The sequence below is a fragment of the Artibeus jamaicensis genome, unplaced genomic scaffold (genome assembly GCF_021234435.1).
Source record: "Artibeus jamaicensis isolate MK-2021 breed Jamaican fruit bat unplaced genomic scaffold, CSHL_Jam_final contig_548, whole genome shotgun sequence".
Classification (NCBI taxonomy): domain Eukaryota; kingdom Metazoa; phylum Chordata; class Mammalia; order Chiroptera; family Phyllostomidae; genus Artibeus; species Artibeus jamaicensis.
This window is the reverse complement of record NW_026521883.1, coordinates 10,539,114-10,566,749: the sequence shown is the minus strand read 5'-3', so window position 1 is coordinate 10,566,749 and position 27,636 is coordinate 10,539,114. Positions and strand designations below refer to the sequence as shown.

Sequence of the window (27,636 nt, the reverse complement as noted above, 5' to 3'; positions counted from 1 at the left end):
CGGGCGGCTCCGCGCTCGCACTCCGGCTCGGCCGCCGCACCGCGCTCGCGCTTCGCCGCTCTCGCCGCAGCCCTCGGGCCCCTCGCCGCCGCCACCATGGACGCCATCAAGAAGAAGATGCAGATGCTGAAGCTCGACAAGGAGAACGCCTTGGATCGAGCCGAGCAGGCGGAGGCCGATAAGAAGGCGGCGGAGGACAGGAGCAAGCAGGTCTGCACCTCCCGCGTGCGCCCACCGGGCGCCGGCGCTCCGCCCGCCCACCCGGGGGTCCCCGAGCGCTGGGACCTGGGCTGACACCGCTTCCCGGCCCCTCACCGAGGAGACTGGGGGAGCCACCCCCTTCCCTGTACGGCCAGGGACCCGCGTCTGCGAGGGGTGGAGGGAAAGAGCCAGACTCGGGCTTATTCTAACTTTTCGGTCTCGTCTGAGGATGCGTAGTAACCTTCCCTGGTTCCCAGAGCCCGCGAAGTCCATTCAAGCCCTAGAGGCACTTGATTCTCTGATCGGTCCGGGTGAGGGGGGCGGGGGGGGGGGCGGTTGAAGGATTTCAAGTCCAGAAAGTGACATACGTTCTTCCGGCCTCATTTGTCTGGGGAGCATAAACCCTTCAACTGGGACGGAGGCTGGGGAGTGGGGGTGAGGGTCATGGAGTTTCCCCCTAAGAACAAAGATGGGCTGGAATAGAGAGTACGGCCCAAAGGCCAGAAGAGGGGGGCGTTTTTCTGCACCAAGTTGCGGACTGGAGCCCGCTGGGACCCCGGCAGGAGTCTCGTCCTGGGGGAGGTCGGGGTGCAGGGTGGGCCACCGTGTGCCTCCAGCTCCGGCGAGAGGTTACCTGGGGACCCTTGAACCCCAACTCGGCGCCGCCCCGTGCCGGAGGGGCCCCAGCCAACCCGGCGCCCGTGTGTTGTGTGTGTGTGTCTCACACCCGGTCCGTGCCGGCTGCCCGCGCCCGCCCGCCTCTGCCCCCCAGCTGGAGGAGGACATCGCGGCAAAGGAGAAACTGCTGCGGGCGTCGGAGGACGAGCGGGACCGGGTGCTGGAGGAGCTGCACAAGGCGGAGGACAGCCTCCTGGCCGCCAATGAGACCGCCGCCAAGGTACCCGAGCATCGCGCGGCTCAGCTCACGAATGGCTAACTCTGTCTCTCTCTCTCTCTCTCTCCCTCTCCCTCCCTGTCTTTCCCTCTGTCTGTCCCGCTGTCCCTGTCCTTTTGGTTCTGTGCACCCACACCCCTCCCCTGCGGGATCACGCTGCCTGCTGCACCCCCACTCCCCATCCCCCACGGCCAACTCCCAGCTGGAAGATGAGCTGGTGTCGCTGCAAAAGAAACTCAAGGGCACCGAAGATGAACTGGACAAATACTCCGAGGCTCTTAAAGATGCCCAGGAGAAGCTGGAGCTGGCGGAGAAAAAGGCCACCGACGTAAGTGCATGCACACATTGCCTCCCTCACCTGCTGCGTCGCATCGCCACTCTGGAGTCACCACAGGGGCCAGAGAGCAGTGGAGGAGGGTTGCTTCCTCCGGCTGGACACCTGCACATGGCCCTGCCCTGGCCCAGAGCACTGGATTCTGCCCCCAACTGCTACGGCACACATTCGTTCATATTTCATCCACTCCTCTCTTTTTCTCCTTTTCTGCCCCCACCCCTGGAGGGCGGGGTGGGGGTGAGAAGCTGGGAGGACAGAGCAGCTGAAATTGGATGCTAGGGTGAACCTTGCCTCCCTTGTGGCAGAAAACCTCTGAAGTGTCCTAACCAAGGTTTATGCAGGCAGAATGCCTAGTTTCTTCACTTTCTTTCCTTTTGCCAACTCTGGGGGTGGAAAGGCCTGCTTTTCAGTGGTGGGTCTAGTCAGGATACAGGGGGCCTGGCCTCTAGACTGAAGAAATATTTTGGGGCTACTTTTACTTAGAAGGCTGAGCTGGATGGTGTGGCACATAGACCACTCAAGGCTTCCTTTCTCATCAGGAAAGCCTTAATTCAGCCCTTAAGATCTGCCTGGGAAGATGATACTTGCTTGGGTCTGCAGACTGAGGGCACTATGTCCAAAAAGTAAGCTGGGGGCTATATATAGTTCAGTGCTTTATATGGTAGAGTGAGCTAGCTGCCCCCGGCCTCTCCTGCTCTCCCCACCCCCACCTGTCAGCCTCTGACAACCACCACGCAGTTTCAGGGGCGGGACACACACGTAAAGGCTCAACCAGCACTCTGTTCACTGCCCTTTGGAGGACTCTTTCCAGCTGAGGAGCTTGCCCCTTCTGCTGCATAAGTCAAGCTATGCATTAGATTTCCAAAGGACTTCTTTTCACACCGTCGGATTTCATTCTAGAAGCTAATTAAGCCTAGAGGCCCAATTAGGAAAGAATTCCTTGGGAACAATTCCAAGAATGTGTGAGCACCAGGGAAAAGCTATGCCCAGAAGTTGAACTGGTAGACTATTTTGTCTGAAAGTAAAATGCAAATGGCTGGAGAGTCTTGGGTCTTGAAATCAGGAAAGGCTTTTTTGTGGTACAAAAAAGGCTTGTAATGTCATCTCCAAGTGTGCTTTGTAAGTGAAAAATCCAGACTTGGGACATTTAGAAGCTGACAAAAATTTTTTTCAGTGAAAATCCAGATTTCTAGAAAGGGGGTTCAGGGAAACATTGATTTAGCTAAAATATTTAAAGTTACAAACTACCTGGCTTTAGAAAAGAGCCAGAGAGCACATAACTGTCTGCTTTGTATAATGTAGATCAGATGTCTGCTGTGTATAAGGCTAAATGGAGGATGTCTGTCTCCCCAAAATTCTCCAGCAGGACGTTTATTTAGCTTTTTCAAAAGAGCCGCTGATAGATCAAGGAGAGATATTCCTTATAAGGTAAAGAATGCAGAGAATTTTAAAATAGCTCAGTAAGGCTGAAGGCAAGAGAAGGGGGAAAAAGATACAATTCTTAAGGAAAAATAGATGATAATTTGGGGGACTATGTAGAGCTCCAGGTCTTCAGTGAAAAGCTGTTTAAGGGAGCCTAGGAATGAGGCGGGGCAGAAGTGGGAGAGGATATTTAAAGCCAGCTGGGTGGGGGGCAGGGGCGGGGCCAGCAGGGGAGGGTGATTTTTGCAACCCTGTTTTGATCCTTTTTATTATTTATTTATGTGTTTATTTATTTTGGTAGTATATATTGGCCGGCGTCCCCTTTAAGACATTTTAGGTTGTTTGGAACCTGTAGGGATGCTGAAAAAGTTTGTGAAGAAATGCCCCATTTACAGTGATTCTGAAGCAGTGACTAGGTGTCCCTAGAGAAAGGGGGAGGTGGGAGAGAGGTCAGCTCCCTGAGATGGTATTATCTGACATCTATGACTAGGACATTTCCCTGTCATTACCTTGTCCATCCCTAGTTAAGACCTGTAAAACAGTTTGATATTTTTCTACTATTACTACTCCTGAAAACATTTTTTTAATTTACCCATACTTTACACATCCCACTCCAGAAGTGGGCTCTTCCTAGCTTAAAAAAGAGGTAATTTATCAGGCAGCATTGCCATTGGTTTTGTTTTGAATATTTTGTCATCATTCCACCTGAGTGAGGCTGAAAGGGGTAGAAGGCTTTGGCCCCCAACCTCTGCCCCAATAACTGTATGTATCTGATACTTATTCCCTGTAGGTCTTTGATTTCTAAATCAGTGACTCTCAAGCTGATCTAAGAAAAATCACCTAGGGAGTTTTAAAAACCAAAAATCCAGGCTGTACCCCAGGCCAATTAAATCAGACAGAACCTCTGGGAGCGGAACCCAGGCATTAGTATTTTTTAAATACCCAGGTGATTCCAATGTGCAGCCAAGACTGAGAACTGTCCTACTCGCTTGTATAACGACATCAGCCTGAAAGTTAATTCACCTGAAACGGACTTTCCGAGGTGTTCGAAAAGGCAGAACATTAGTTGTCTGCTTAAAGCACTTGCAAGTCCAGTGGTTTCCCAGGCTCCTCCTGGAGGCTCTCAAACACCCCCCTCCCTCCTCATCAAAGTTGGAGGCCCATGGTCTGTACTCCTTTAGGGGAGGTGTTGCAACCTTCCCCCAGACCAGATGAACTGTGTGGAAACAAAGCCACAGGCTCCACCTACAGGATATGAGGGCCCATGTCGGGGTATGGGACATCTCGGTAGAGGCTGTGAAAAAGTCCATAGAAAATGAGTCAGGAAAGCTAAGGAGGTTCGTGGTTAGGGCTCTGGAGGAGGAAAGGGATGTCAGTTTGTTTTCTTTTTCTTCATTATTCCCACACTTATTCCCATCAGGAACTGACTTGAAGGCCCTCTTTCGAGAAAGGTGAGAATTGAAAGCTGGGAGACTTAGCAGGCATTTAAAAACACTGCCCAGGGGACGAATTTGCAGAGGCCCGTTCTCAGAGATTGTGTCCATGGTGGTTTTCGTCCAGCCGTACCCAGATGCTCTCGCAGGTTTCTTCTGTAGCCTTCCTTGGTGAGCCTTTTAAAGGCAAGCCAGTCAGTCCCAGAATTGGTCAGATTCCAAAAGGTCTGAGGCTAATCTAAAATCAGAGAAGGTTGTGACCAGAAGGGCCCCTTGAGATGGTTGTTTTTATGGACAGGAAACTGAGCCCCAGAGAGGCTGGGATAAACATGGGCCCCAACTTGCCTATATTTTAACTAAAGCTATCATTTGCGTTCTTAACAAACGTATGTGCAAGGTATTGTGCTAAGTGCTTTATATTAATTATTTCAAAACCGTCACATCAGTTCGGTGAGAAAGTACTGCCATTAATGCCACTTTCACAGAAGAAGCCCAGAGCAATCAAGCTATTAGTCCAAAGTCACACAGCCAGGAAAGAACTAGGAGCCAGATTCTAATCTAAGAAGACTGCATTTAGAATAGGTTTAATCACTCTGTAATATGTTAGTGGTTTTCACTTCGTGAGTTTTGGAGGGGGGCGGCTATTATTGTTAGAATCGTGTGTTCCGGGGTTCTTTGCAACGAGGAACAGGCAGCCACTTTGGGTCTCCCTTCTGGGCCTGGGAATACGGGATCCGGAGAGGAGCGCCCGCCGCCACTAGGCGGCACTGTACCCCTTAGCAACCAGGCCCGTTACCGCTTGGCGTCTTGAAGCCGGGGAGGGGCGGTGGGAATTGAAGTAAAATCCCAGGAGCGGTGGCCTCCTTTCCTGCAGGGCCCACCCAGTCCGCCTGGTGCCCAGTAGTGCGCCTCGAACGCCTACCATCCCCCTTCTCAGCGAGCATGCGCAGCGCCTCCCGCGGTTTGCAAATTCCCGGGGTCCTCGGCGCGCGCCCTGCTTCGCCGGCTGTGCCCGCCCCCGGCGCTCGCGCACTCGTTTGCGGTTCCCCGGCGCTGCCCCGGAGACCGCGACTTCCGGGCTGGTCCTGGGCCGCAGGGGGCGCCGCCGTCGTGCGGCGAGGTCTGGGCGGGGCGGCCGGGCGTTCCAGAGGCGCCGCAGCCGGCCTCTCCCACCTTAGCCCGCCCGTCGCCACCCCGCACCATGGCGGGGAGCAGCTCGCTGGAGGCGGTGCGGAGGAAGATCCGGAGCCTGCAAGAGCAGGCGGACGCCGCGGAGGAGCGCGCGGGCAGCTTGCAGCGCGAGCTGGACTACGAGAGGAAGCTCAGGGAGACCGTAAGGGATCCACCCATTACCCACCCCAGCCCCTCACCCCGAAGCGCTTCCTCCTCTATCGGCCCCACCGCGCGCCGCAGGGCCCTCTGGAGCCCACCAGCCCCTGCCCCCACGCCCCGGAGCGCACCTGGGCTGCTGTTGTCGGACTCTGCGTAGGGGCCCTCCCTATTTTTCTCTGTCCTTCCATTCCAGCTCTCGGGTCTAACCTGAAGAGCTCCAAGAGGAAGCAGGAGTGGTGTTGAGAAGATTCTGGAAGCAGCATTTTCCCAGAAAGGGCTCCATTTCTGGGGTGTTTGTTTGCGTTTGGCCCGAGTGTCTCGGGTGCTCTGGGAGGTGCACTTTGCGCTGCTGGCATTATTTACTCTAGGGTGGGAAGGAACGAGGGAAATCCCTTCCTTTGCGAACGGGCGCAGACAGGTCAAGTCTGAGGTCCTGCTGGACTTCGGGACCCGGGGATGCTCCACCATCCCCGGTGACCCTTGGTTTTCTGGAAGCCTGTTTCTCTGTGATGCTTGAGGCATTAACAACACCAGGTTCTGGTTTTTGTAGTCGGTGGCCCTTTGATCTTTCCCTTTCTCTAACCACACAATTTTCTTCTACAGATAGATATATTCCTCTGTTACTAGGTCTTGGGGAAAGTTGGCTAAATGTCAATGATTATTGGGTGTATTCTCTTGCCGGCTTCCCCCTCCCCCACGTTGAATGTAATACCTGGCTTCCTTTCTTTCTGCTAAGGCAAATGTATCCAGCAAACAGGAACAGGATCTCAGGTAGTTTAGGCATTTGCCGTTTGTTGATTGGTGAGTGAGTGTGTGTATTTTATCAGGATATTCATAACACCTTGGGAATTTTATGATACGTGATAATGTGGTGTCCAGCTGTGCTTAATACCGGCCTGTTCTGTTGAGTGAATCGTTATTGGTTAAGTGTACAGCTGGCTGCAAAAACTACAACACTTGTTTTGCATAAAATACATAAAAGCAAACAGCTCCGCCTATGAGGAAGGCCTAACTAAAGGAAATTTCAGGTAAAATACAGACAGGAATCAAAATCAGTAAGCAAAAGACAGTTATCTCTAGAGGACTCATCAGAAATGGCCCCAGGGATGTCTCTGAATTTAACTGGGCTGTGAATTGGTTCCAGCTGCCTCTCTGGCTGGCTAGCAGCTGTCCTCGAACCATTAGAATTAATGAAACGTGGTGGGTAAGAACAAGAGCTCAGGGCCCAGATGGCCAGTATTTGAATCTTCCACTGCTTATAACCTGTGAGCCCTTGGGCTAATTACCTCCTCAGTCTCTCAGTTCCTTGACTGTAAATGGAAATAATCACAGCACCTGCCTGTTGCAAGGGTGCAAGGAGTTCATGTGTGTAGAGGATCTGCAGTGCTTCTGGGCACCATGGGGCAGGTGCTGTGTGTCCGCCAGTGTTAAACGACGCAGCCCAGAGCTCATCACTCTTTCACCTTCAATCCCCCACCTGTCAAAGGGGTCTTGGAAAGAGCCTGCTCATTGCATTATATCTTAAAACAATACATTTAAATGCTTTTAATAAAAATTTTCTCTCTCTTTTTTTTTTTTGGTACTGGAGACTCCGAGGACGTGGGCAACCCAAAAGGAATGTTGGGTGGGTCAACATGGTACTTGGTGGTGGAAGTCAGTAGAACTCCCCTCACCCTGCTAAGAAAGGGAATGTGTGGTCCTGTACAAGAGAGCCTTTTATTGACTCCTGGCCTAGTGATTGATGTTAGACACAAGATAAATCGTATGAAGGGCACATTGTTACTTTTATACTCACCTTTTTTGTGTGTTTTTTATAAGTGATCTTCCTGTGCCAGTTGGCTGAAGGTGATGCCTTCATTCTTTTCAATGCTTTATAGTAAAAGTGGCTTAAATAGCTTCAATTATTTAAGTAATTTTTGAAAACAGTCTGTCTGGGTGATTAGACACAGAACCTTTTAAGATAGCAACTTGAGGCCTGGGTCAAGCCATTGAATTTCTGATTGAGAGTGATTCCTCACTTCTGAAACTGGAACTTAAAGATAGCGGATGCAAGGTGGTTTCTTGGTCAGACACAGCTGTGAGTTAAGCTGGTAATCAGTTTCTCTTGGTAGTGAAAGTGGAGGTTTAGGGGCAAAGCCTTAACTACTGCAAAAAAAAAAAAAGAATTATTTGAGTGGAGAGTTGAGCCTAAATTCAAATTCTCAAAAGTTTAGAGAGGCTGTAATTAGTTGGCACTATTACACCAGCACTTACCTTGGAAGAATAAGCCATTCCTTATTTCCTGCTGGTTTGCTTTTCCAAGGTGTATGGGCCCTTCAAATTGTTGGAATGAGGCCGCTTGGCTTGATGTAATGGTTGCTGCTACCTCTTGTGGCTCAAGAGCGTTCTGTTTGCTGGGTTTTATCATCAAAGGAACAAGTAGCAAGGGGGAGTCCGTCCTTCCTCCTTTCCAAATAGTACCCAGCAAACAAGGAGACTTTAAAACTGCCACCTGAAGATTATTCATTGGTAACTGTATTAAATCATGGAAATAACCAATTTACAAGATTCTCAGCCCTTTCCTTCTTCAGAGCTGGCAGACATTTCCAAGACCAGGACACTGAGGGTGCATTTTGTGTACACACTGGCACCCCTGGGGGGGCAGTGACTGGAGTAGTTTCTCAGTTTCTGCTCTCATGTGTAGGCAGGGCAGAGACACGACAGTGCCCCGTTCACGTCCGTTCTCCCTCATTACACAAACATGCCCCGTAAATTACAGGCCTTGGCACCGATAGAGGAGGTTGTGTTTATCTGTGATCCATGGGAGTGCCCCTTAATGTCATCAGTGTTTTCCCCCCTTTCCTTACCATATAAGGGCAGAAGTTTAACTTGGCTCTAGTCACTTGGTCTGACACAGCAAGCCGGGTGAAACTTCTGTGTAACTTCAGTTTGCCTGTAATAAAAAGTCCTGACCTTTGGTCATCCCTTGCTCCACTCTGGTTCAGGCAGGACTTTGAAAATATATTCCAGATTTTTAGGATGTAATAATGGTCTCCTACAGTTACTTCTTTATTGCTATTTTTAACTTTTTTTGTTGTGTTGGCTAAAACATCTGGATGCCTTGAAAATCTAGGTCTTGTAAAAGGTTTCTTTCAAATCTGATTTTGGAGTAACATTTTGCTATATTGGGTCAGGCATCCCTTTGATTGCGATGTAGTACCTTGTTGGGGTGGCAGGGGGGTGTGCCTGCCCTTATTTTCTGTCTAGGCAGCTAATGTCTTGGGGGGCGGGGCTGGAGGGGTGGCACAGAGGAGACTGGACTGACCATGCAACTAACTCTAAGGTACCTCGCAAGTGCAGGATTCCTGGCAGTTGTGTGACGACAAAACTACAGCGGGACAGTTGGGAGCCTTTGCTAATGTAGCAGTCTCGCTTTCGAGTAGCTCATTACATGCTGGGATACAATAGCACTTTTGAAATAAAAGAAAGTAGCATCCCAAACTGAAAGACTCGCCAGCAGCATCAACACAAGGGCTGCTGTTAGAAGCAGCTAACCCAGCACACGAAGGGTAATTTCCATGCCTGGAAATAATTTGCATCTGGGGTCTTGACCCTTCCCCAAGGCCTTGTTATTTATATCTGCCTTTTAAATAACAGATGGTCAAGTGGCTGCTGGCTTGTACTGGCAGAGGCAACAGCAGGTGAAGTCTTAAGCAGACTGCCCAGGTGCTGTGATGAAAGGAACCTTAGACAGTGTCTAACTCAGAACTTAGAAAACACATAGTGGCAATAAAAGCTAGGGAAGGTAAGTTATGTGGACCTTTTGAACACAGAACATAATTCTATCCCTCGTCAAAAAAAAAAAAAAGGAAAAATAAGAGAAAGAAAGATGAATTCTAGGGAACCAAACAAAATTGCGATCAGACCAGGTGGTAGGGCCTGAGAAGCCAGCGAGAGCCCAGGTTTTCCCCAGGGGACCCTTACCGAGTTAGATGTACCCCGGACAGAGGTGACCTGCAGGCTCCTTTGTCCTGCTCTGAAACCTCTGAGTAGCGGGCACTGGCTTCTGGGTTTGAGAGCAAGAGCCCTGTCCCTGTGTGAGTTACTAGGAGTGTTACTTGACGGTTTTCAATTTTATACCACAACTTACTTCAAAAAGGATTGAGAGGTCTTGTTTAGTGGACACTATTTAATACAGTAACCAAGACTTGTTCTCCTAGTCCTGGTTAGTCTCTGTCACTGAAGGCCATGTGTGGGTGGGGACGGCTGTAGAGATACCCCCACACACACATGACTTAGAGCAAAGCCTTCGAGGGAGAGAACGACCAGTTCCAGGTCTTCTGTGAGGTTCCACAAGGCCACGAGGGAAGAGGCAGAGCCAGCACTGAAGGAGCTAGACCACTTGGATTTTAGTCTGGTCTCCCACTGACAGCTGTTGACCTGGGTATATACTTCAGCATGCTGGGTCAAAGATCCTACCCTCCTTCTATTTTCTTTTGAAGGAAGAGCTAGAAGAGTGGTTCTCGTTCCCACAGGATTTGCCAGCTCTTAGGTGGTAGGCAGGGACGGTGCAGGAATGGAACAGGTTGCTTATTTTATAGTAAAGATTCTTGCCCTCCCCTCTGGCCTGAATCAGAGTCTCTAGGGATGGGGGCTGGAAGTTTGTATTTTTAATACGTATCTCCTAGTGGGTTCTGACACTCGGCCAGTTGTGGGAACTGCTGGAAGATGCCTGGCTAGCTGTTTAGCTAGTCCTTCCAGCTAATCAGTTGAAGCCTCTGTTTTGCGGACCTCCTGGAGGTCTCTGTGCGCCAGTGCCGGCCGCTGCAGCAGATCTCCATTCCCAGTCATTGCGTCTGTGCCCTTTATGAGGCTGCATCAGCTGGCATTCCGTAGGTTACAACCTGTAATGTCAGGAAGTACACGATTCTACAACATGCTCCTGGGAGAAAAGAGTCAGTGACATTTATAAAAACAGTGTCCAGAGCTAAAGGAATGAATTCGGGGTGGGGGGTAGAATAAAAAGGACGATACAGATTGATGGGGGGCATCTCGGGTTGGGGGATCTTGTGTGTGGAGGCGGAAACAAACCTGGGGGCCTGTCCCCTTACACTCGGTGCCCCAGCTGTGTGGGAAGCTGACCTAGCCTGGCCTGTCACCCAGAAGTTTCTGTTCCCAGATCACAAGCATTCTCCTTTCCATGAGCACAAAGTCCTGGAGGCTGGGACCCAGACTGAAAGCAGAGCAGGGACATAACAACGTGGTGGCTACAAAAAAAAATAGTTTTAAAAATCGTGTTGATATTTCTCTGGCTGCACCACCTGTAACAGGATACTTGCCTTTATATTACTAATAATAAGGACAGAAAGGGGGGGATACTTTTGTGTATATGATCTATACACTCTACTGAGGGTTGGCTGGTTGGTTTCTGCTCTTCATTTTTGTTTTTAACTTTCCGAGTTGCTTATGTGTTTCTCCCCCCATTTGTAAAAGAATAGACTTATACTGGACGTGGGAAGAACAGAAAAGTGAAGAAAGCCAACCTGGCCCAAAAGTATACTTAATGTATATTCCTTCCAGTTTTTTAAAATAGGGCTAAAGACTTTAAAAAGACAGTTCCCTATAATGAAGAAATACATTGTTCCTATTATAGTCACCCCTCCTCCAAAAAAAACCACCTGCCACCTGCCGGTGAGACTCAGTGGGGCCCATGACTCACGGTGCATCAATGATCGGGGGCCAGTACAGCTGTAAACCGTGCTCCTCAGATCCAGTTCCCCCCACTCCCTGCCTCCGTCAAACGGTTTTTACTACGTAGTTTACTTTCGACAAGCTAAAGGTGTATTTGAATGTTTTTTATAAAGCATCCTTCACCCAATGCCCTAATCACTCCCCTTTCCCAGATAAAACTTGGCACAGATGAGCAAAGAGCTGAAGGTACTTGTAATTCCTCTGACTCAAGGTCATCCTCACAGCCTCCCTCTAAACTGTATGTGCACTTCAGACTGGATGTATCATGCATGGTCCACGAGCTAAGAAAGTTGCTTTTATTTAAATTAGCCTGGTTTTACTCATTTTATTCAGTAGACACTTTCTGAGCTCATACTCTGTGCAAAGAACCAAGATTCCCTGCACGGAAGAAGCTTGCGGTTGAGTGAAGAAGAAAGGAATGTAGGTAGAGAACTAGCATAGGTCCTTAAGTGTGTGCGGTAATTTTTAGAAAGCTTTCCATGTGTCCTGACAACCACATGGCCCCAGATAACTAGATGTTCAGAGTAGATGAGGGTGAAGAAACAGACCCTGATTGATAAATTTCTTATCTCACTTTAAGGCATAATATTTAACCAGCTACCAGGGCAAGCAAGTGTATCTCACAGACTCTGTCTCCCCAGTGTTTTGAGACCCATAGTAACAATGCTTACAACAGCAGGTAACCATCACATCCCCAGAAAAGAAACATCTTATTTCAGAGATGGATACAAATAAAAACAGTATCTGTACTGCTTTTCTCCTAAGGAGTCTGAAACTTTTCTTGTAGTAGCCTTGACTTAGACATTCCAGTAGGCTTTATTGGAAACAATTGGGAAATTTGTATCACCGTGTTACAGAGATCCCGGAAAGCGGGCAGGGCGAGGGATACTGGATTTAGTTGTGTCTGTATGGTATGTATGTTAGAATCCCTGAGTTTTGAAATATTTTAGTTCCTTTATGAGGCCCCTTGAGAAAAATGGTCTGGAGAGAGAAGAATTGAGACTCCAGAATCTGAGTTCTGGCTGGACCGCCCTTGCCTTCCGAGGCTGAGCCTGGAGGAGCCGTGCTGTCCCTGTCCGCACCTCAGGCCCCCGGTGAGTCGGGTGGCTGTAGTGAGGTAAAGCCAGTGTTCTGGAACCTGTGGGAGAAAAGAACTAAGTGAGAGAGCATTTGGTAATGGTTCATCTTTCCAATGAGGATGGTATTTACAGATTTGTGTACACACAAATGTGGACATTCTCTGTATAAATAAATGTGTGAACGGACTGGAGAACTCCAAAGTTCACCAGGGTTTCTGATGCCCTTAAGGGTAGCTCACCACAAGGCCCAGGCTTCCTATCTGAAGTCAGTGTTTGCGTCTCAGCCACTTCCCTAAAGTGCTACGCTCACTTCCCCCAACTCTAAAATGCCTTTCACGCTCTCTGCCTAGGCTGAAGCTGATGTAGCTTCTCTGAACAGACGCATCCAGCTGGTTGAGGAAGAGTTGGATCGAGCCCAGGAGCGTCTGGCAACAGCTTTGCAGAAGCTGGAGGAGGCTGAGAAGGCAGCAGATGAGAGCGAGAGGTAAGGGCGCTTCACTGGGCCCACTTCTTAGCGTGAGCCTTTGCTCTTGGGGGGGCAGGAGGGCTTCACCGATCTTGGGGTTTGAGAATTTTGCAGTTCCTTAGTGGAATGCCTTAGTGGGATCATTTCCTTATTTGATCCTAGGTGTAACTATTGGTTTTGTTCATGTAACATTAGTGGTTAATTTATTGGTTTTGTTAGTTTAACATGGATGCTTTTAGACAAAGCACGTAAGGGCTTTAAACCCAAAGGTTACAAAGAAGAAAAAGATCCTGTTCCTGTCCTCATGGAGCTCACCATCCAACGAGGAGACAGACAAGAAATTCTAGGGATGCATAACGGTTTCTCCGTCCCTGCTGACCCTGGAGCAATTATGTATTTTTAAAAAGATAACTGTTTTAAAGCAAACCACAGAGGCCTCGACTTAGATAAAAATGGGCTGTCATTGTCAAATAGCCCCCAAAACACAGATAAAACAGCAATGTGATCTGCGAAAGTAAATGGTTTTGGACTTTGTCATGCTAATAAGACACACATACCCGTAAATGCAGCCAGACACTTGCATCTGCTGAGCCCGCTCCCACTGTAGCCTGGCTCTCCCGGACTTCCTGGGCGGAGGTGGAGCTCTGTGGTGGTGAAGGCAAACCGTGGCCGTGTAGACCAGCACGGCTTTGCGTACTCCGGAAGGCACTTTCTCTTACGCCCAGCTGTGGATGGGAATGTATTCACACCGCACAGAGACACTCCTAGGAAGACTCCGTGGTGCTAGGGGGGGCTCAGCTGCATCGGGGTGGCAGAGCCGTGTGTGCGGTGGGCAGGTGGATGCCATCAGTGATTTTGTCCATTTCTCCATCTTCGAGTGACTTTCTGCTTCCTGCTACCAGGGATAAAGAATGATTTCAGACTCGAGGATTAAAGAAGCTTTCTAGCTGATGTTGTCAGCTCATAATTCATTATTGTTTCTTCTCTAACCAAGAGTTTTGGAATTACTTGAAGATGACTCATCATCTCTAACAGTGTACACATACCAGTGGTTTTGTGGCTGACTTCTTCCTGAAGTACACTTGGTAATGAACCCAAAAGGCGATCCGAATCTGGCAGTGTTAGACTTTGGAGTAAAAAGGAATTGCAAGATCATTTACTCTAGTCCCCTGATTTTACAGTGGGAGTACTGGGGCCCAGAGACTGGTGTGGCCTGCCCAGGGTCTCCCAGCCAGCTATGGCTGGGCCCAGGCTAGCACTCAAGTCTCTAAAACACTGCAGTGCTTCATAAAAAAATAGTGGCTTATTTATGTTACTGCCTACTTAGATTTTGGTCACGAATCCCATTTTAACATAAATTGTTACACCATCGGTCTGTAATATATTATAAATCAATTAACATTGCCCAAAACTTAATACCATGCAATAGGATCCAAACATACATATCAACACAGAAGATGGTATCAGCCCTCTCAACCCCTCTGTTGTTAAAGAGTTCCATTAAAGGCAAAACTCACGGTTTCTTATCTAAAGTGTTAGGTCGACCCATAGGAAACTGCTGTGTTTATGGGTCTGGCATGGTAAATATCAGCAGTTTCGTATGGTTCAATCTGGTATTTACGTTTGTGGCCGATGAGGTAAGAACAACCACCTTCTTTGTGGTAGGAGGGACACAAAGATAAATATGCTTTTGTTCTAACTTTGGTCCGTTTTCAAGCCGAAGCTGCCCACCAGGAAAAGAAATCCCACTGTTTATGTAGCAGGCAAAGCGAGTTGGCTCTCCTGTTTCCCTGCCGCCTGCTTTCAACCGGGATTCTGACACGGCGTCTTTTACTGCACATTAGATTCCTGGACAGTCTCACTGGTGCCGGGAGTGTGAGGTTTCATTTGCAAGAAACAGAAGTGTCTATCTTTGTGCCTTCAGCATTGGAAAGTCTTGCTTCATGGCTTGGAAAATAAAAGTAGCTCTGTGCTCTGTTTTGATCTGCCAGTTACACTAAGCCTCACAAACCCCTTCAGTGCCTTGCGTGGGTTTGCGGAGGTCCGCTCTGCATCTCGGGTCTTGTTGCTTGTCTTCCTTTTCAGAGGCATGAAAGTCATTGAAAGTCGAGCCCAAAAGGATGAGGAGAAAATGGAAATCCAGGAGATCCAACTGAAAGAGGCCAAGCACATTGCTGAAGATGCTGACCGCAAGTATGAAGAGGTCAGATCCTGGGGCCCAAAGCCTCACGGACCCCCAGCAGTGGCCGGGACGTGTGGGTGGGTGGAGCAGGGTATACTGCCTTGCATTCTTAAGTGAAACAGTCATCTTCTTCAGCAGAAATGGGTGGTTTGGAGAAGCAGAGTTCCTTTGTCTGCGGAACATGGTTCTTTTTGGTCTGGCTAAGGGATCACAAGCCTCATCCTGAAGCCAATCAGTAAACACTGGGGAAGACCAAAGCTGCTTCTCCTGCCACTCCCCAACCCCCAAAAGACTAGGACAAAGGGTCTTGGCTCAGGGAAGGAAGAGTTGGGCCCCTCTGTCCATGGAAGGAGCCTGTCATGCACCGTGCAAGCAGTTCTCGGAGTAATTCATCTACCGTGGACCATGCACTTGGTGTGGGTGATTGATTCACGGAGGACATTTTCAGTTTGTTCTCCTCTCGCTCCAAGGTGGTAGAATTCCATGATCAACATAGGTTTGAGGTTAAATCACGGAAACAACTTCCTGTGACAGCAGAGCAACATAGCTGTGAAGGTTTAAGTCTTGCCCTGATTGTGCCGTGGCCGTTTTGAAAACAGCCTGACTCTCCTTTTTAGTATGGTTATCCTTATTATTTCTAGATCACATTATGCCCACCTATTTTGAAAGGGATCAGAGGATCCCTTCTCTCGTTAGTTCTTTCACCAAACACAGAGCCGACGGCCTTAGTCATCTCACCAGCTTTTCTCCTGTTGGTTTCTCTTGCTACGCTGTTGGCATTTTTAATCTTCTCTACAAAAAGGAGATTGAAGTATGCAGTGTATTCTTGGCAGCCTCTACCTTTTGGCATAAAATGCATCATGTCTCATCATGCTGCTATTTTTGAGGTTGTGAATTTCATATTTCTCCCTTCTTCCACACTTGGGTTTGGCTGCTGTGTAATTACACAGACTTCCCATGGGTCACACTTAAATGAAACTGCCCATTCATAACTAGCCATTCCAGGTCTCTGGTCTCCTCTCCATTGGCACTCCTGATGGAGAATAGCTTCTCTCCAGTCCACGAGAAAGAGGATCATCTTTGTAGACGAGATCTTCTGGAGACTGATGGATGCAGTCCCTACCCTAACACCCCCTTACTCAAAGCTGGCAAGCCCACAGTGTTTGTGTGTATTGTGTTTGTCCTGCTGCAGGTGGCCCGTAAGCTGGTCATCATTGAGAGTGACCTGGAACGTGCAGAGGAGCGGGCCGAGCTCTCGGAAGGGTAAGCAGGCCCGGCGCCAGGACGCTGTGTGTGGGGTGCTGCAGAACAGTGACTAAACAGCATGACCTTCTGGCAGCTGCACATTGACCTGTTTCAGCTCCGGGCTCCTTATGTGCTCATTTGACATGGATGAGCCACAAGTCTAGAACACGGAGGACATGTGTGGGGTGTCTGTGTGTGAATGTGTGTATCACTGCATGCCTTACCTGCACACTGATTTTGAGAATGGCCTTGTGCATTTCCTGTGTCCACTAACAGCCAAGTTCGACAGCTGGAAGAACAATTAAGAATAATGGATCAGACCTTGAAAGCATTAATGGCTGCAGAGGATAAGGTACTGATGGCTCATGTGTGGTTTTTAGGTTTAACTCCAGCCCAGACGTCTTTCAGCTTCCACTACCTACTGGTTCGTTTGGTGTAACAACTGCACCTTCACTGCGCCCTCTGCTGTCTTATATCTTGCTTTAAGTGCTTTCTTTGGGTTCTTCATACTCCTTTGTTTTTCCTTCGTAAATGCTCTTTGGTGCAGCCAAAAAAGGAGCCAAATTATCACATTTCCAAGTTGTTGGAGTTTGTCACCCTGCCTTTCTGCTTTAATAAGGTTGGAGGGCATTGTCCACAGCAAAATCGAGCGCTTCACTACCTGATGATTTGGCTACTTTGAGGCAGCCCTTTGTTCTCTAGGACTCGGTTTTCATGTGTTCCCACCCCTCTCCTTTTTCTCTCCTCCTTCCTTTGGCTTGTCTCCCACCCTTTCTGCCTCTGATCGAAAACATTAGCAAATGTGCCGAGCTTGAAGAAGAGTTGAAAACTGTGACGAACAACTTGAAGTCACTGGAGGCTCAGGCTGAGAAGGTAGGCCAGGAGCATGGTGTGGGGGAAAGGCGTCTTTCCAGAGCTGCTCAAAAGTCACCCTGTTTCCTCTCCTGAGGCCCTCCTGCTAAAAGCCATAAGTCTATTGGGCGTTTTAGTAAACGGCATCGTGTTGCGGTGATTTCGTGATGGTTATTGAATAACAGGTTCTTTTTTTTTTTTAATAGAGAATATGTTTTATGTTGAGTATATGAGTCATCTGTAACAATTTAATTTGGACCAAGTGCCAAGTGGATGTTATCTTGTTCTCATCCCGTGTAAAACAATAGGCAGGAAAACAGAGACTGCATTGTCGTATGCCATTTGATCCCGGAGGCTCCATTACCTCCCGAGAGATCCCCAACATCTGTTTGCTGGGCTGGCACTTTCTTTGGATTAGAAGACATGAGTGTAAAGTGAGCTGCGCTCTGACATCTGGAACGTTCTTTCTAATTACAGTACTCTCAGAAGGAAGACAAATATGAGGAAGAGATCAAGGTCCTTTCTGACAAGCTGAAGGAGGTAATGTTATAAATGCTTTGGGCAGAGCCACCTGAATTGTAAATGCATTTTTTTTTATGGAGCAGCCCAGGGCTTTTGCATTTCCAAGTTGTCATGATCCACCTCAGGAATATTCAGAGGTCGTCCCAGCGTTCCCGGCTGTGCAAGCCACCGCCCCTCCCTATAGTGACTGACTGACAAGTAGTTTCAAACCCATTTTGATTTCCATTTTCTCATTTTCCCTGTGGAAATCTAAGACATCCCAATGTTGACCAAAACAAATTGAATCATTGCAGGCTGAGACTCGGGCTGAGTTTGCAGAGAGGTCAGTAACAAAATTGGAGAAGAGCATTGATGACTTAGAAGGTAAGGTTTTGAGTTGTGTTTTTCATTTGATCCTTATGTTTGAGTATTGGCAAAACAGTGTTCTAATCTAAGTGCGCTCACCCTGATACACTCCTTTGCTCTTGCACATTCCTCCTGTCTGTCCTTGGGGTTTCATTCTGTGGCTCTTCAACTCTTGGACCTGAGTCCTTTGCTCACCAGCTCACTCTCAGCCACCAGACGGGCACGTCTTTTTTTTTTTTTTAGTGGCAGATGCCATCCAGTGTTGCCTCACACTCTCAGGTGTGTGGCAAGGTTATTTTTCATTGTGGGTAAGGTGGTTGTACGTGAGAATGACTCCAGTATATTTTCTCTCATTGGTGATACCTCTTATCAGAATGGTGTGGATTTCTCCTTAGACACAACCCATCTTCTTCCAAGTGTGAAATCAGTATGAGGGGTTGGGGGTTTGTCATTAGTTATCTTGGTAAGTGCTCTGTGTACTTACTGAAGGAGGAGTGCAGGTCGGATAGTGCATTTCGAGATTCAAGCATTTGTCCCCTAAGATATGTAGGTTTTATTGTAACACCCACTGTGTCTCAAAGAAATCCTGAGTGTTGAGCTCAGAGTCTTTTGAAGATCAGCAATAAAAAAAAAAGAAAGAATGAACAAAATACATCAAATACACAGGTCCAAGGCCGAAGGAGCTGGAGCAGGGACTGGAGGTCAGTGCAGACGATAACTGGACTCATAGGGAGGAGAGAGAAACAAACGGCTGCTAAACGGTCTGTCCTGCCGCAGCCAGGTGTGAAGCCATCACCACAAACACTAGATTGCAGGCTTGGCACAATAGCACCCTAAGAAGTGTGGCTGTCCTCACTCGTCAGGCCTTCTGGGCCACCAACAGGGCGGCTGGAATGGGAAGACCAGGAGCAGCGTGCAGGGCACGGAGAAGTCCGTGTCCCAGTGGTCTGGTCTGGTCAGGAAGTCAGTGGTTTGAAGGTGGAGCCAGATAAGGATTACAGACTGTAGTCACGAACTGTTCTTCCAAAACACTGCCCTTGGATATTTTTTCCATTGTTTATAGTTGCAGTTGGCTGGCGACTCCAGTGTAATTAAAACACAGCTCTAGAAAAGAAAGACATTCTGTCATGCACCCAGGAGACATCCTCCTGTGGTTTTTGTTTAGGGCTTACCATAGTTACTGATATACCTACCATATTTGTTATGATTTTCATATTGCGTCTTCCTTGTTTTATTTTCTAACGGGTTTTGTTCTTTCTGTTTTTGTTTCAATTCATTTAAAAACAAAACGCACGCCTCCTGCATTGGCCACCTGCTGCGGCACCACTTCCTTCCTGCATTGCCCTTTTCTTGCTGCTGTGTCGGGGTGGCGCCCGTGCCACCCTCACTCACCCTCCATCTCTTGGTCACTCTCCATGTCCTTGCACCTCTGCCTTCCACTTCCTGGTCATAGACGAGCTGTATGCTCAGAAACTGAAGTACAAAGCCATCAGCGAGGAGCTGGACCACGCTCTCAACGATATGACTTCCATGTAAATGTGCATCCACCCTGCCTGCTCACACCCGTGCGCTCATGCTAATGTGATAAACTCAACACTGCTCCCTTCTGTGCCTCCAGAATCTCCATCCTTACAGCTCTCTGCTTACTCTCTCTGTGTAACCTAGGGTAGCCGTTGGGTTTTTTTCACATTCTACTAATAGAAAGGCCAAGTAGATTAAGTCTGTCTGTACAAATCATTTTCCCTTCAGAATCCATTCATTGCTCCATCTCTAAGCTAGACCATCCCCACCAAGCATCGAACTGGTATATGAATCTCTTGAGCACTATGTATTCAGGAAATTAAACTGGGTTCAATTCAAGTAAAATTAGAAGGCCATGCAGTTGTACAGGAACTTCCCAAAGAAGTACTAAAAATTAATTTCCTGAGATTTAATTAAATAAAATATCATCTTCCAAAAAGAAATATAAATTTAGGAGCCCTGAAGTGTCAGATTACCGAGGGCCAGAGGGAAAGGAAATTGACCCAGTGTAGCTGGAAAATATCATCTCTTCCTCACTGTTAAGAATTATAGAGAGACGTGAACCCTCTGCTGAGTAACCAAGCCTTTAATTTTCTGGTTCTATCAAAGGAAGTACAATACCCCCCAAAACACCACAATTTGTGTCAAAGGAATGGGACATAAACAATTACGAGTTCTGGGAGTGAGTGGCCCGGCTTTTACTGCCATGAGGTAGTAAGTGGAGTAAATGGCCTTGTTCTCATGAGAACCTTGAACATACACAGCTAATTTACACATTACTAACTCAACGCAAACGCTGAACTCGTTCTGCCTCTTTAAATTCTAACCTGGAATGTTTCACAGAGGGTTCTCCTACATCATAATATTCTGGCACTGAATTCCAGGTACTCTGGAAATTTAATTTTACCCGTGCAGAAAAATGGTAGCTTGAAGAGTGTGGCATGTGCCTGCTGCCGTACAGCTTATAGAATCTCCCCGTTACCCTTAGAGATGTGACAGTCACCATGGAAATGAGAGGATTTCATCCTCTCTTCCCTCATTCGTAAATTGGAGGGTGGGTCAGATCACCTGTCTCCAGGGTCTTTTCCATGAGACCATAAACCTGGTCTGATGGAAAATTTGAAGCATCGAGTATGAGTGATTATTCTGAAAGATGAGTTTGGCTCAGAATTTGAGTTTAAATTCTGGTCATGGGTTTTCTTAAAATGGACCCTTTCCCAGGGGCCGTGTGAGGCCTCAGGTCCAGCCCCGGGTGGGCAGGGGTCGACCTCGCACAGGTGCAGCCGCAGCAGGTTTGCATGTCCACGTCTCACCTGCGTTTCAGGTGCTGCTCTCACCTCTTAGTCTGGTTCTCCTTTTTTCCATTGTGCCACTTTTTTCTCTTTTTCTCCCACCTTTTCTCTTCATGCAGATAAGTCTCTCTGCTTCACTCCTCTCGAGACCCCTCCGTCAAGCTGGATGTCCCCCCTCTCTGAGCTCTGCCGTCTGTCTCTCCTCCAGCTGACCCTGGTTCTTCCCTTTAGCTCCCTGCCCTAGGGCCGGGCGCGCACAGCGCTTCCTGCTGTCCAGAGGCGCTTCATTTCAGTGTAAAATAAACACTGTGTAAGCTATTTCTGTTTGCTATTCTTTTTACTTCACATTTTAGTTTCAACACAGAATAAACACAAATATGCTTCACGCATGTGAGGGTTCATTTTTGGCTGCGCTTTTTTATTTTACTATTTTTTTTTGTTGCATTCTGAACATTGTACATTAATGTCAAGAGTTTCTAAGGCAGTAGTTCTTTGTGGAACTTCTAAAAGAAAACATTCATGCCTGGGCCCCTAGCAAGAGTTTTGGTTTCCAGAGGTTAGAGTGAGGCCCAGGACACACTTCTTATTGGGAGTCAGGAGATGCCGCTTGGGCAGTGTCTCCCTCTGCCAGAGGTTCAGGTGGGGACGTGGTGAGCCCTCTCTGTTGATAGTTAGGTGGCCCTGCCTCAGAGGGCGCAGCTCACTCATGGAAGGCTCGTGATGAAGTCTCCGCAGCCATCCCACATCTCCAGGAATTTCCATATTGGGGAAGGAGAAAAAGGACTGGATCAAAGTATGTAGGTTGAGGTCATTGTTGATCCTCCTTTTATAGCACAAATGATAGTTAAAGCTTCTTAAAAGTATTCTTAGCCACCTTCATTTGGGTCATGAAATGGCATCTCCAGTTTTCTAAGTCCGATTACGTTCCGGTCGGGACTTCTGTGCTCTGGAGCACATCACGTTCTTCAGGAGGGTTGTACACACACAGGCTCTGCAATAATAGCTGTTTTTAAATTTGTGGGCACCTTTGAAGTATAGTCATTAACATGGTTCTTCTTCCTATAAAAATAGTGGAAATTGTTCAGAATACAATTACATTTTATTTGGGTTTCACTGTTCCCTTCAAAAACAGTAATCAAGTAACTTAAAAAAAAAAACACTGTAGAACTTCATAATGATGTGGACTTTTGTTTCCTAATTCCCACCATTTCTCCATCCTCCACAGTCTGGCTGTATTTCTTCTGTGTTTTAAATATGGGTGATCTTTACCTGTTTGAGTGTAGTTTCGTTAGCCTATGAGGTTTGATATACCACTATTTATGATCGGTTTATACTCAGGTAAATTTGGGCAAACTGAAAATACCAGTTACTCCACAAAAACTTCAGTGCAGATAATACATATTTAAGAGGGCCATCAGGCACTTTAGTAATGGTACAGTAGGCTTTTTCAAATTTAGATTCTGGACAATGTCTCTCCCTGGAGAGTATCAAGACTTCTGTGATTTCATGTTTTCCTTTTCCTAAGGCTTTTGGTTGTGACTCCTGCCTTGTGCTTTTTTAAATTCAGAGTCACAGAAGTGGGCCCTTCTGAGTAACCCTGCTTCCTGCAGCAGACAAAAGGACAAGTCCGCAAGTTCTGCTGAGCATGTGCTCAGAGAATTCTGAAGGCACGTGTGTTGCCTTGAAACCCTCCCAGAGACCTTTGCACTTCCTATAAGTATGTTCTACAGGGGAAATCTATCTACTGATAGATTGGGAAGGCAAACCTGGAATAGCCCGGGAAGGTGTGGGTATACAAAAGGATAAATAGCAAGTTGATTTTACCGAGAATTTGTGAGAGCTTAGGCTTCTAGTTCATAATACCAGGCCATAGCTCAGCTGCTACAAAGAGCTTCAGTTGGACCAAACCAAAAGCACTGCTGAGTCTGGGCACTAGAGGCCCCAGACATCTGGGAGGTGGCACAAGAGGGGAAGGTACTCACCTGTAGAACCAGTTCTGATCCCTGCCCTCAGGCCACCCAGGCCTACCAGCTCCATGGCAGCTGAAGTGGAACAAGTCCCAAGGAGGATGTGGTAGAGACAGCTATCATTTAAGCTGAGTTCACATTGATCCAGGGTTTCTCCAAAGTTCTTCCATTCCAGCTTGGCTCAGTGTTGGCTCCGCCAACTGAGACAGCCCGCCTGCCCTTGGCCGTACTGCCCCATGTGAGAGTGTGAATGTGCTAGCAGGGTTTTGATTTTGAGACCCCCAGGCGTATGCCATGCACAAGACACTGGAAGGTAGGATATGAAGAGATGAATCAGAAATGCTCTTCACCATCAGGTGGGAAGATAGAGGAGTGACGTGAGTCTAATAAACAGTATGTATTTAGAGTCAGAGAAGAAATTTCTGACTGGGAGCCCCCTGGAGAAGGTGACGTTTGGCCAGGGTTTCAAATATTCAGAAAATTTGGATGAGCAAAGAAGACAAAACAGAATATGTCTCAAGCTAGAAAGCACAATGAGTAGAGCCTCTTCCCCATCTCCCGCCATTTATTAGAGAAAGTTAAAATTAGAATTGATCAATTTCCCAACAGACCTGGGGACTAGAGGCTAAACATTTTCATTTTCCCCAGCAATAGGATTATCAGCTTTTCAAGATCGTTAATTACAATTTCTAGATTCAGGGTGTCATCGTGATTCAAAACAATCTGGTGTCCTCCAGGTTTTTGTGGTAGGTTCCCGGCTTTTTCATTGTTTGGGTGTCCCCTGGACCATCAGATGCAGACTGATTCTTGTGTCTGGCTTCCTTGCCATTTGAGTAGATTGCATGCCAATGTGTAAAGTTGATGTCATGCTGGTCTGTCTCCATGTGGAGGTTTGAGGTTTTATTCATCTTATGTGCATGCATCTGGCTCCAAACATATATGCCATCTTCAGGAAGTAAAGGTTAATTTTCAGTCAGTGGAGATAAGTGCCTGTTCTCTTGCTGTTCTGAATAGGATAACACACACCTGTATCAAAACTGGATGAGGATTCAGGATCTCCACCCTGTATCTTGGTGATTGGGGCGCAGGGACGGGGAGCTTAGTTCTGCATTTCAAAAAGTATTAATGAAACGGGGTAGCCACCTGCTCTTGGGACCACCTGAAAGGAAAGTCAGCTCCAGAATGGGGATGAAAAGGGTTCTAGAAAGGGGCGAGCACAAATGGGCAGGTTGAGGCTTCACTGTCAGTCTCCACTGAGCGCGGGCCAGGAGTAGATGGCATGCTGGGCCCACCTCCAGCCCTGCCTGGGTTCCTCGGGCCGTTAACAGAAACTGCACTCGACCCAGTTCACACAGTGGTGGTCGCGAGGTGCAAGAGGAACACCCACTCTCTCTCCTCTTCGTACCCTGTTGCTCCCTTTTCTTCCCATCCCCTCCCACCAAGAGAGAAGTCTTGGCTCTTCCTAAGTCTGCCAAGCCTTTTCCGTCGACCTTCCTGGGCACAGGACAGATGACCGTGGGGTACGGGTAACCTGTTCAGCACGTAACCAGTGTCGGAGGTATCTCTGTGTTCTGTCTGCTAACTTCCTCTCTCCACGTCTAGCTAACTTCTCTTCTTCTGCCTCTTTCCTGCTAACCTGCTTGCTGACCTGTACAGATCAACTCTACCAGCAACTTGAGCAAAACCGCCGCCTAACTAACCAACTAAAGCTGGCCCTGAATGAGGATTAAACTTAAGTGGGAAAGAACTTGGGCTGAATTCTAGGAATGGAGCCCATGGTCAGGAAATCTAAGACTGTTACACCTTCAACTATAGGGTCGCTTTCTGCAGAAATGTACATGAAAGGATTCAGCTGAAAGGCTGGCCTTGTCTGCATTTTCCTCTTCTATCTGGAATAATTCAGTTCTCTCTAATCCCCAAATAACTTTTATGGTACAATATAATCATTATGTATATGAATAAATATTTATGACAATATAGCACTCCTCTTTGCAACAGTAGGCCTTGTTTGAACTGGTACATAACAAAGATCTCAAAAAAAAATGTTTTCTATTTCCTACAGAGAACTGAGTCCTACTTTACGTTAGAAAGCCAAAGCAGAGGGGGGTGTGTGTGTATAACTATAACTATATATATATGTTATATATAGGGTATAATATATAATATATATATATATATATATATTCGTATTACATATGCCTATTCCTACCTTCTTAATATCTGGTATAGTGTTCGAAATATGACTAAATGTACCTATGCTTGGGCAAAATCGCTTTTGAGAACAGGAACTCATGTCAGAAGTGCCCGACTGTCTGGAAGGTATGCTTTTACTCAGTCTGACAGTGTTGTAAGAACTGGTGAGAATGTCATGCTGATAACGAATAGACCACTGTTAAGAATAGTAAGAGAATGTCCTACTGAAGTGTGCATGAAACATGTTGATAATTTTTTAATAAGCAACAGAAATAAATTATTTGAAAAGTTGTCAGAAAACCTACTTATGGCATCTCTGTTTTCTGTGAGGTTGTGTTACCACACAACTCCCAGACCATTAACTCCTGTAACCCCGAAGTGTCTGCTGTCGTTAACTCCAGCGCTGCCAGCGCCTCTCCCCGTTCTCACGCGCATGACCAGGGAACCTTCACCCAACCCACCTGCCTCTTACCCTCCTAGTGGAGTGTCGGTGAGGGTTCGCCTGACTGCTCCGTGAGAACCCGCTGTGCCTGTGGCTCCTTCAGGCCAGAGGCCGCTCCCCTCTCTGTAGGTCCTTGTCTGGAAATGAGTGATGCCTGACAAGCATGCCTAGTCCTAATCATCTCATCCTGTGTTTGTGATTGATGTTGCCTGCCTGAATGTACAAACGGTCATCGTGTCCAAAGCGCAGCTATTCATGACTTGATTTTCTAATCCCACCACAGAGAAAGTGGCTCATGCCAAAGAAGAAAACCTTAGTATGCATCAGATGCTGGATCAGACTTTACTGGAGTTAAACAACATGTGAAAACCTCCTTAGCTGCGACCACATTCTTTCATGTTTCTGTTGGGTTTTTTTTGTTTTATTTTGTTTTTCAACACCGTGCTTACCATGAAACCCCTTAAATGCATTTTTATTTACTTTTACCACTGTCACAGAAACCTCCGCAAAACGCCAGCGACATTGGGGCGGGGGAAACACACACACACACACACACACACACAAAGGCAAGCCCATGTCGGAGCGACGATGATTTACATGTGCCATTTCCCCAGGTGGACGTTGCCACACTTTGTAGAGGGTTTAGCAACACAGTACGCTTAGTCAATCCAGGAATCCTCACCAAAGCAGAAAGATTTCCACTCAAGGTGCCAACAATATATTCAACAGGAAGATAAGATTACTGTTGGAAACAATCAGGTGTGGATTGGTGCTACTTTAAACAAAAGGTCCCGCTGTGGTCTTCCATTCAATATTGTACAATTTAGAAATCTGCCCACCACTAACTTACTTTCTCTTGAGTTTTTCTACGAGATGAGGCTATGGATTCTATGTGTCTGAATTCACTAAAGCCCAGGGTATGTAAGCCACACTGCTCGTTTACAACTTTTATTTCCTACCAGTTGGCACCCCCTTGAGCTCATTTCAACTCACAGGAAAGCATTCAACATGGATTTCCGCTCCTTTCCTGTCTCCATGTTAAGTGAACATTTAGTCACTACACTAAATTGATCAAGAAAAAGCATGTAAGAGTTACAGCTACAGTAGCCCCTTTTATCCACATCATAAGACCCCCAGTTTATGCCTGAAACCACAGATGATACTGAACCTTAGATACTATGTGTTTTCTCCTACACATACATGCTTTTTCACTCAAAGGGAGCACATTCCAGCTTCTCCTCGGCATATCTGAATTGCCAGCATCACGACTCTTGCACTTTGGGGCCATTAAAAAATAAGGGTTACTTGAACACAAGCACTGTGAGACTGAGGTGGTAGGTCTGATAACCAAGAGGGCTACTAAGTGTGCAGAGGCTGGACAGAGGGATGGTTCACGTCCTGGGCAGGACAGAACAGGACAACTCGAGATTTCATCACACTACTCAAAACGATGCACAATTTAAAGCTTAGGAATTGCTTATTTCTGAAATTTTTTATGTTTCCAACCGTGGTTGACTGCAGTTAACTGAAACCGAGGACCGTGAGACCGCGGATAAGGGGGGAACTGCTGTGTATATAAACATTGTATAATTGTATGGAATAAAATGCACATTGTAGGACATTTTCTAAAGTCGGTGGTTCTGTCGTTTGTATGTTTTTACTTTGTGAACTTTAGATCCTGTGATTAACCTACCCGCCCTCATGAATGGTTTCTTAAAACAGCGTCTCCCAAGTTCAGGGGAAAACTGCATCTGGTGGAACAGTCTCCCCGGAAGCTTCCGAGGCAGCATCCCCTTTGGTCTGTTCAAGTTGCCACCACACTGAAAAGACTTTCCAAAAGCCTTTGTCCCTATCATTGGCGTATATCTGCACAGGTGTAGAGCCTTTTGCAGTAATTTTATGGTTTTTCTGAGGCTTCAGCAGTAGCATACACATGTCAACACACTGTGAGTAAAGACCCCGAACCTGCGCTGTCCCCAGTAGTGTGAGTCTGCGTAGAGGCATTGCTTTCAGGGACTTTGTGACTCCTGCTTTCTAACAGTGAGTTCTAAATTCCGACCGATACATGTTCGTTTTCTCAGACTTGGAAACTGAAAATACCGTAGGTTCTTGAGGAATTTAAGCAAAGAGAAAAAGATTCCAAACAGTGTTAGCTGGCCAAATTTGTGCTTCAGTGGGGAGGG

General features: G+C 47.2%; 1 protein-coding gene across 21 annotated transcripts; it reads left to right on the top strand.

Moving 5' to 3' along the window:
• On the top strand, positions 1-27,077 carry TPM1 (tropomyosin 1). 21 transcript variants are annotated; one of them, XM_037150986.2, is made up of 10 exons: positions 2-210; positions 974-1,099; positions 1,299-1,424; positions 12,777-12,910; positions 14,978-15,095; positions 16,267-16,337; positions 17,117-17,192; positions 17,649-17,711; positions 17,987-18,056; positions 25,737-27,077. In XM_037150986.2, exons 1-10 carry the CDS (start codon positions 97-99, stop codon positions 25,817-25,819), a joined length of 981 nt encoding a protein of 326 aa, XP_037006881.1. In that variant the 5' UTR covers positions 2-96; the 3' UTR covers positions 25,820-27,077. The 21 variants fall into 21 exon arrangements, with proteins under 21 accessions (XP_037006871.1, XP_053525996.1, XP_053525999.1 ...); XM_053670027.1 differs by lacking the exons at positions 17,117-17,192; positions 25,737-27,077 and adding exons at positions 16,596-16,671; positions 19,492-19,574; XM_053670023.1 differs by lacking the exons at positions 974-1,099; positions 17,117-17,192; positions 25,737-27,077 and adding exons at positions 16,596-16,671; positions 19,492-19,570; positions 20,971-21,061 and having other exon boundaries at positions 3-210.
• Positions 27,078-27,636: the final 559 nt, after the last annotated feature.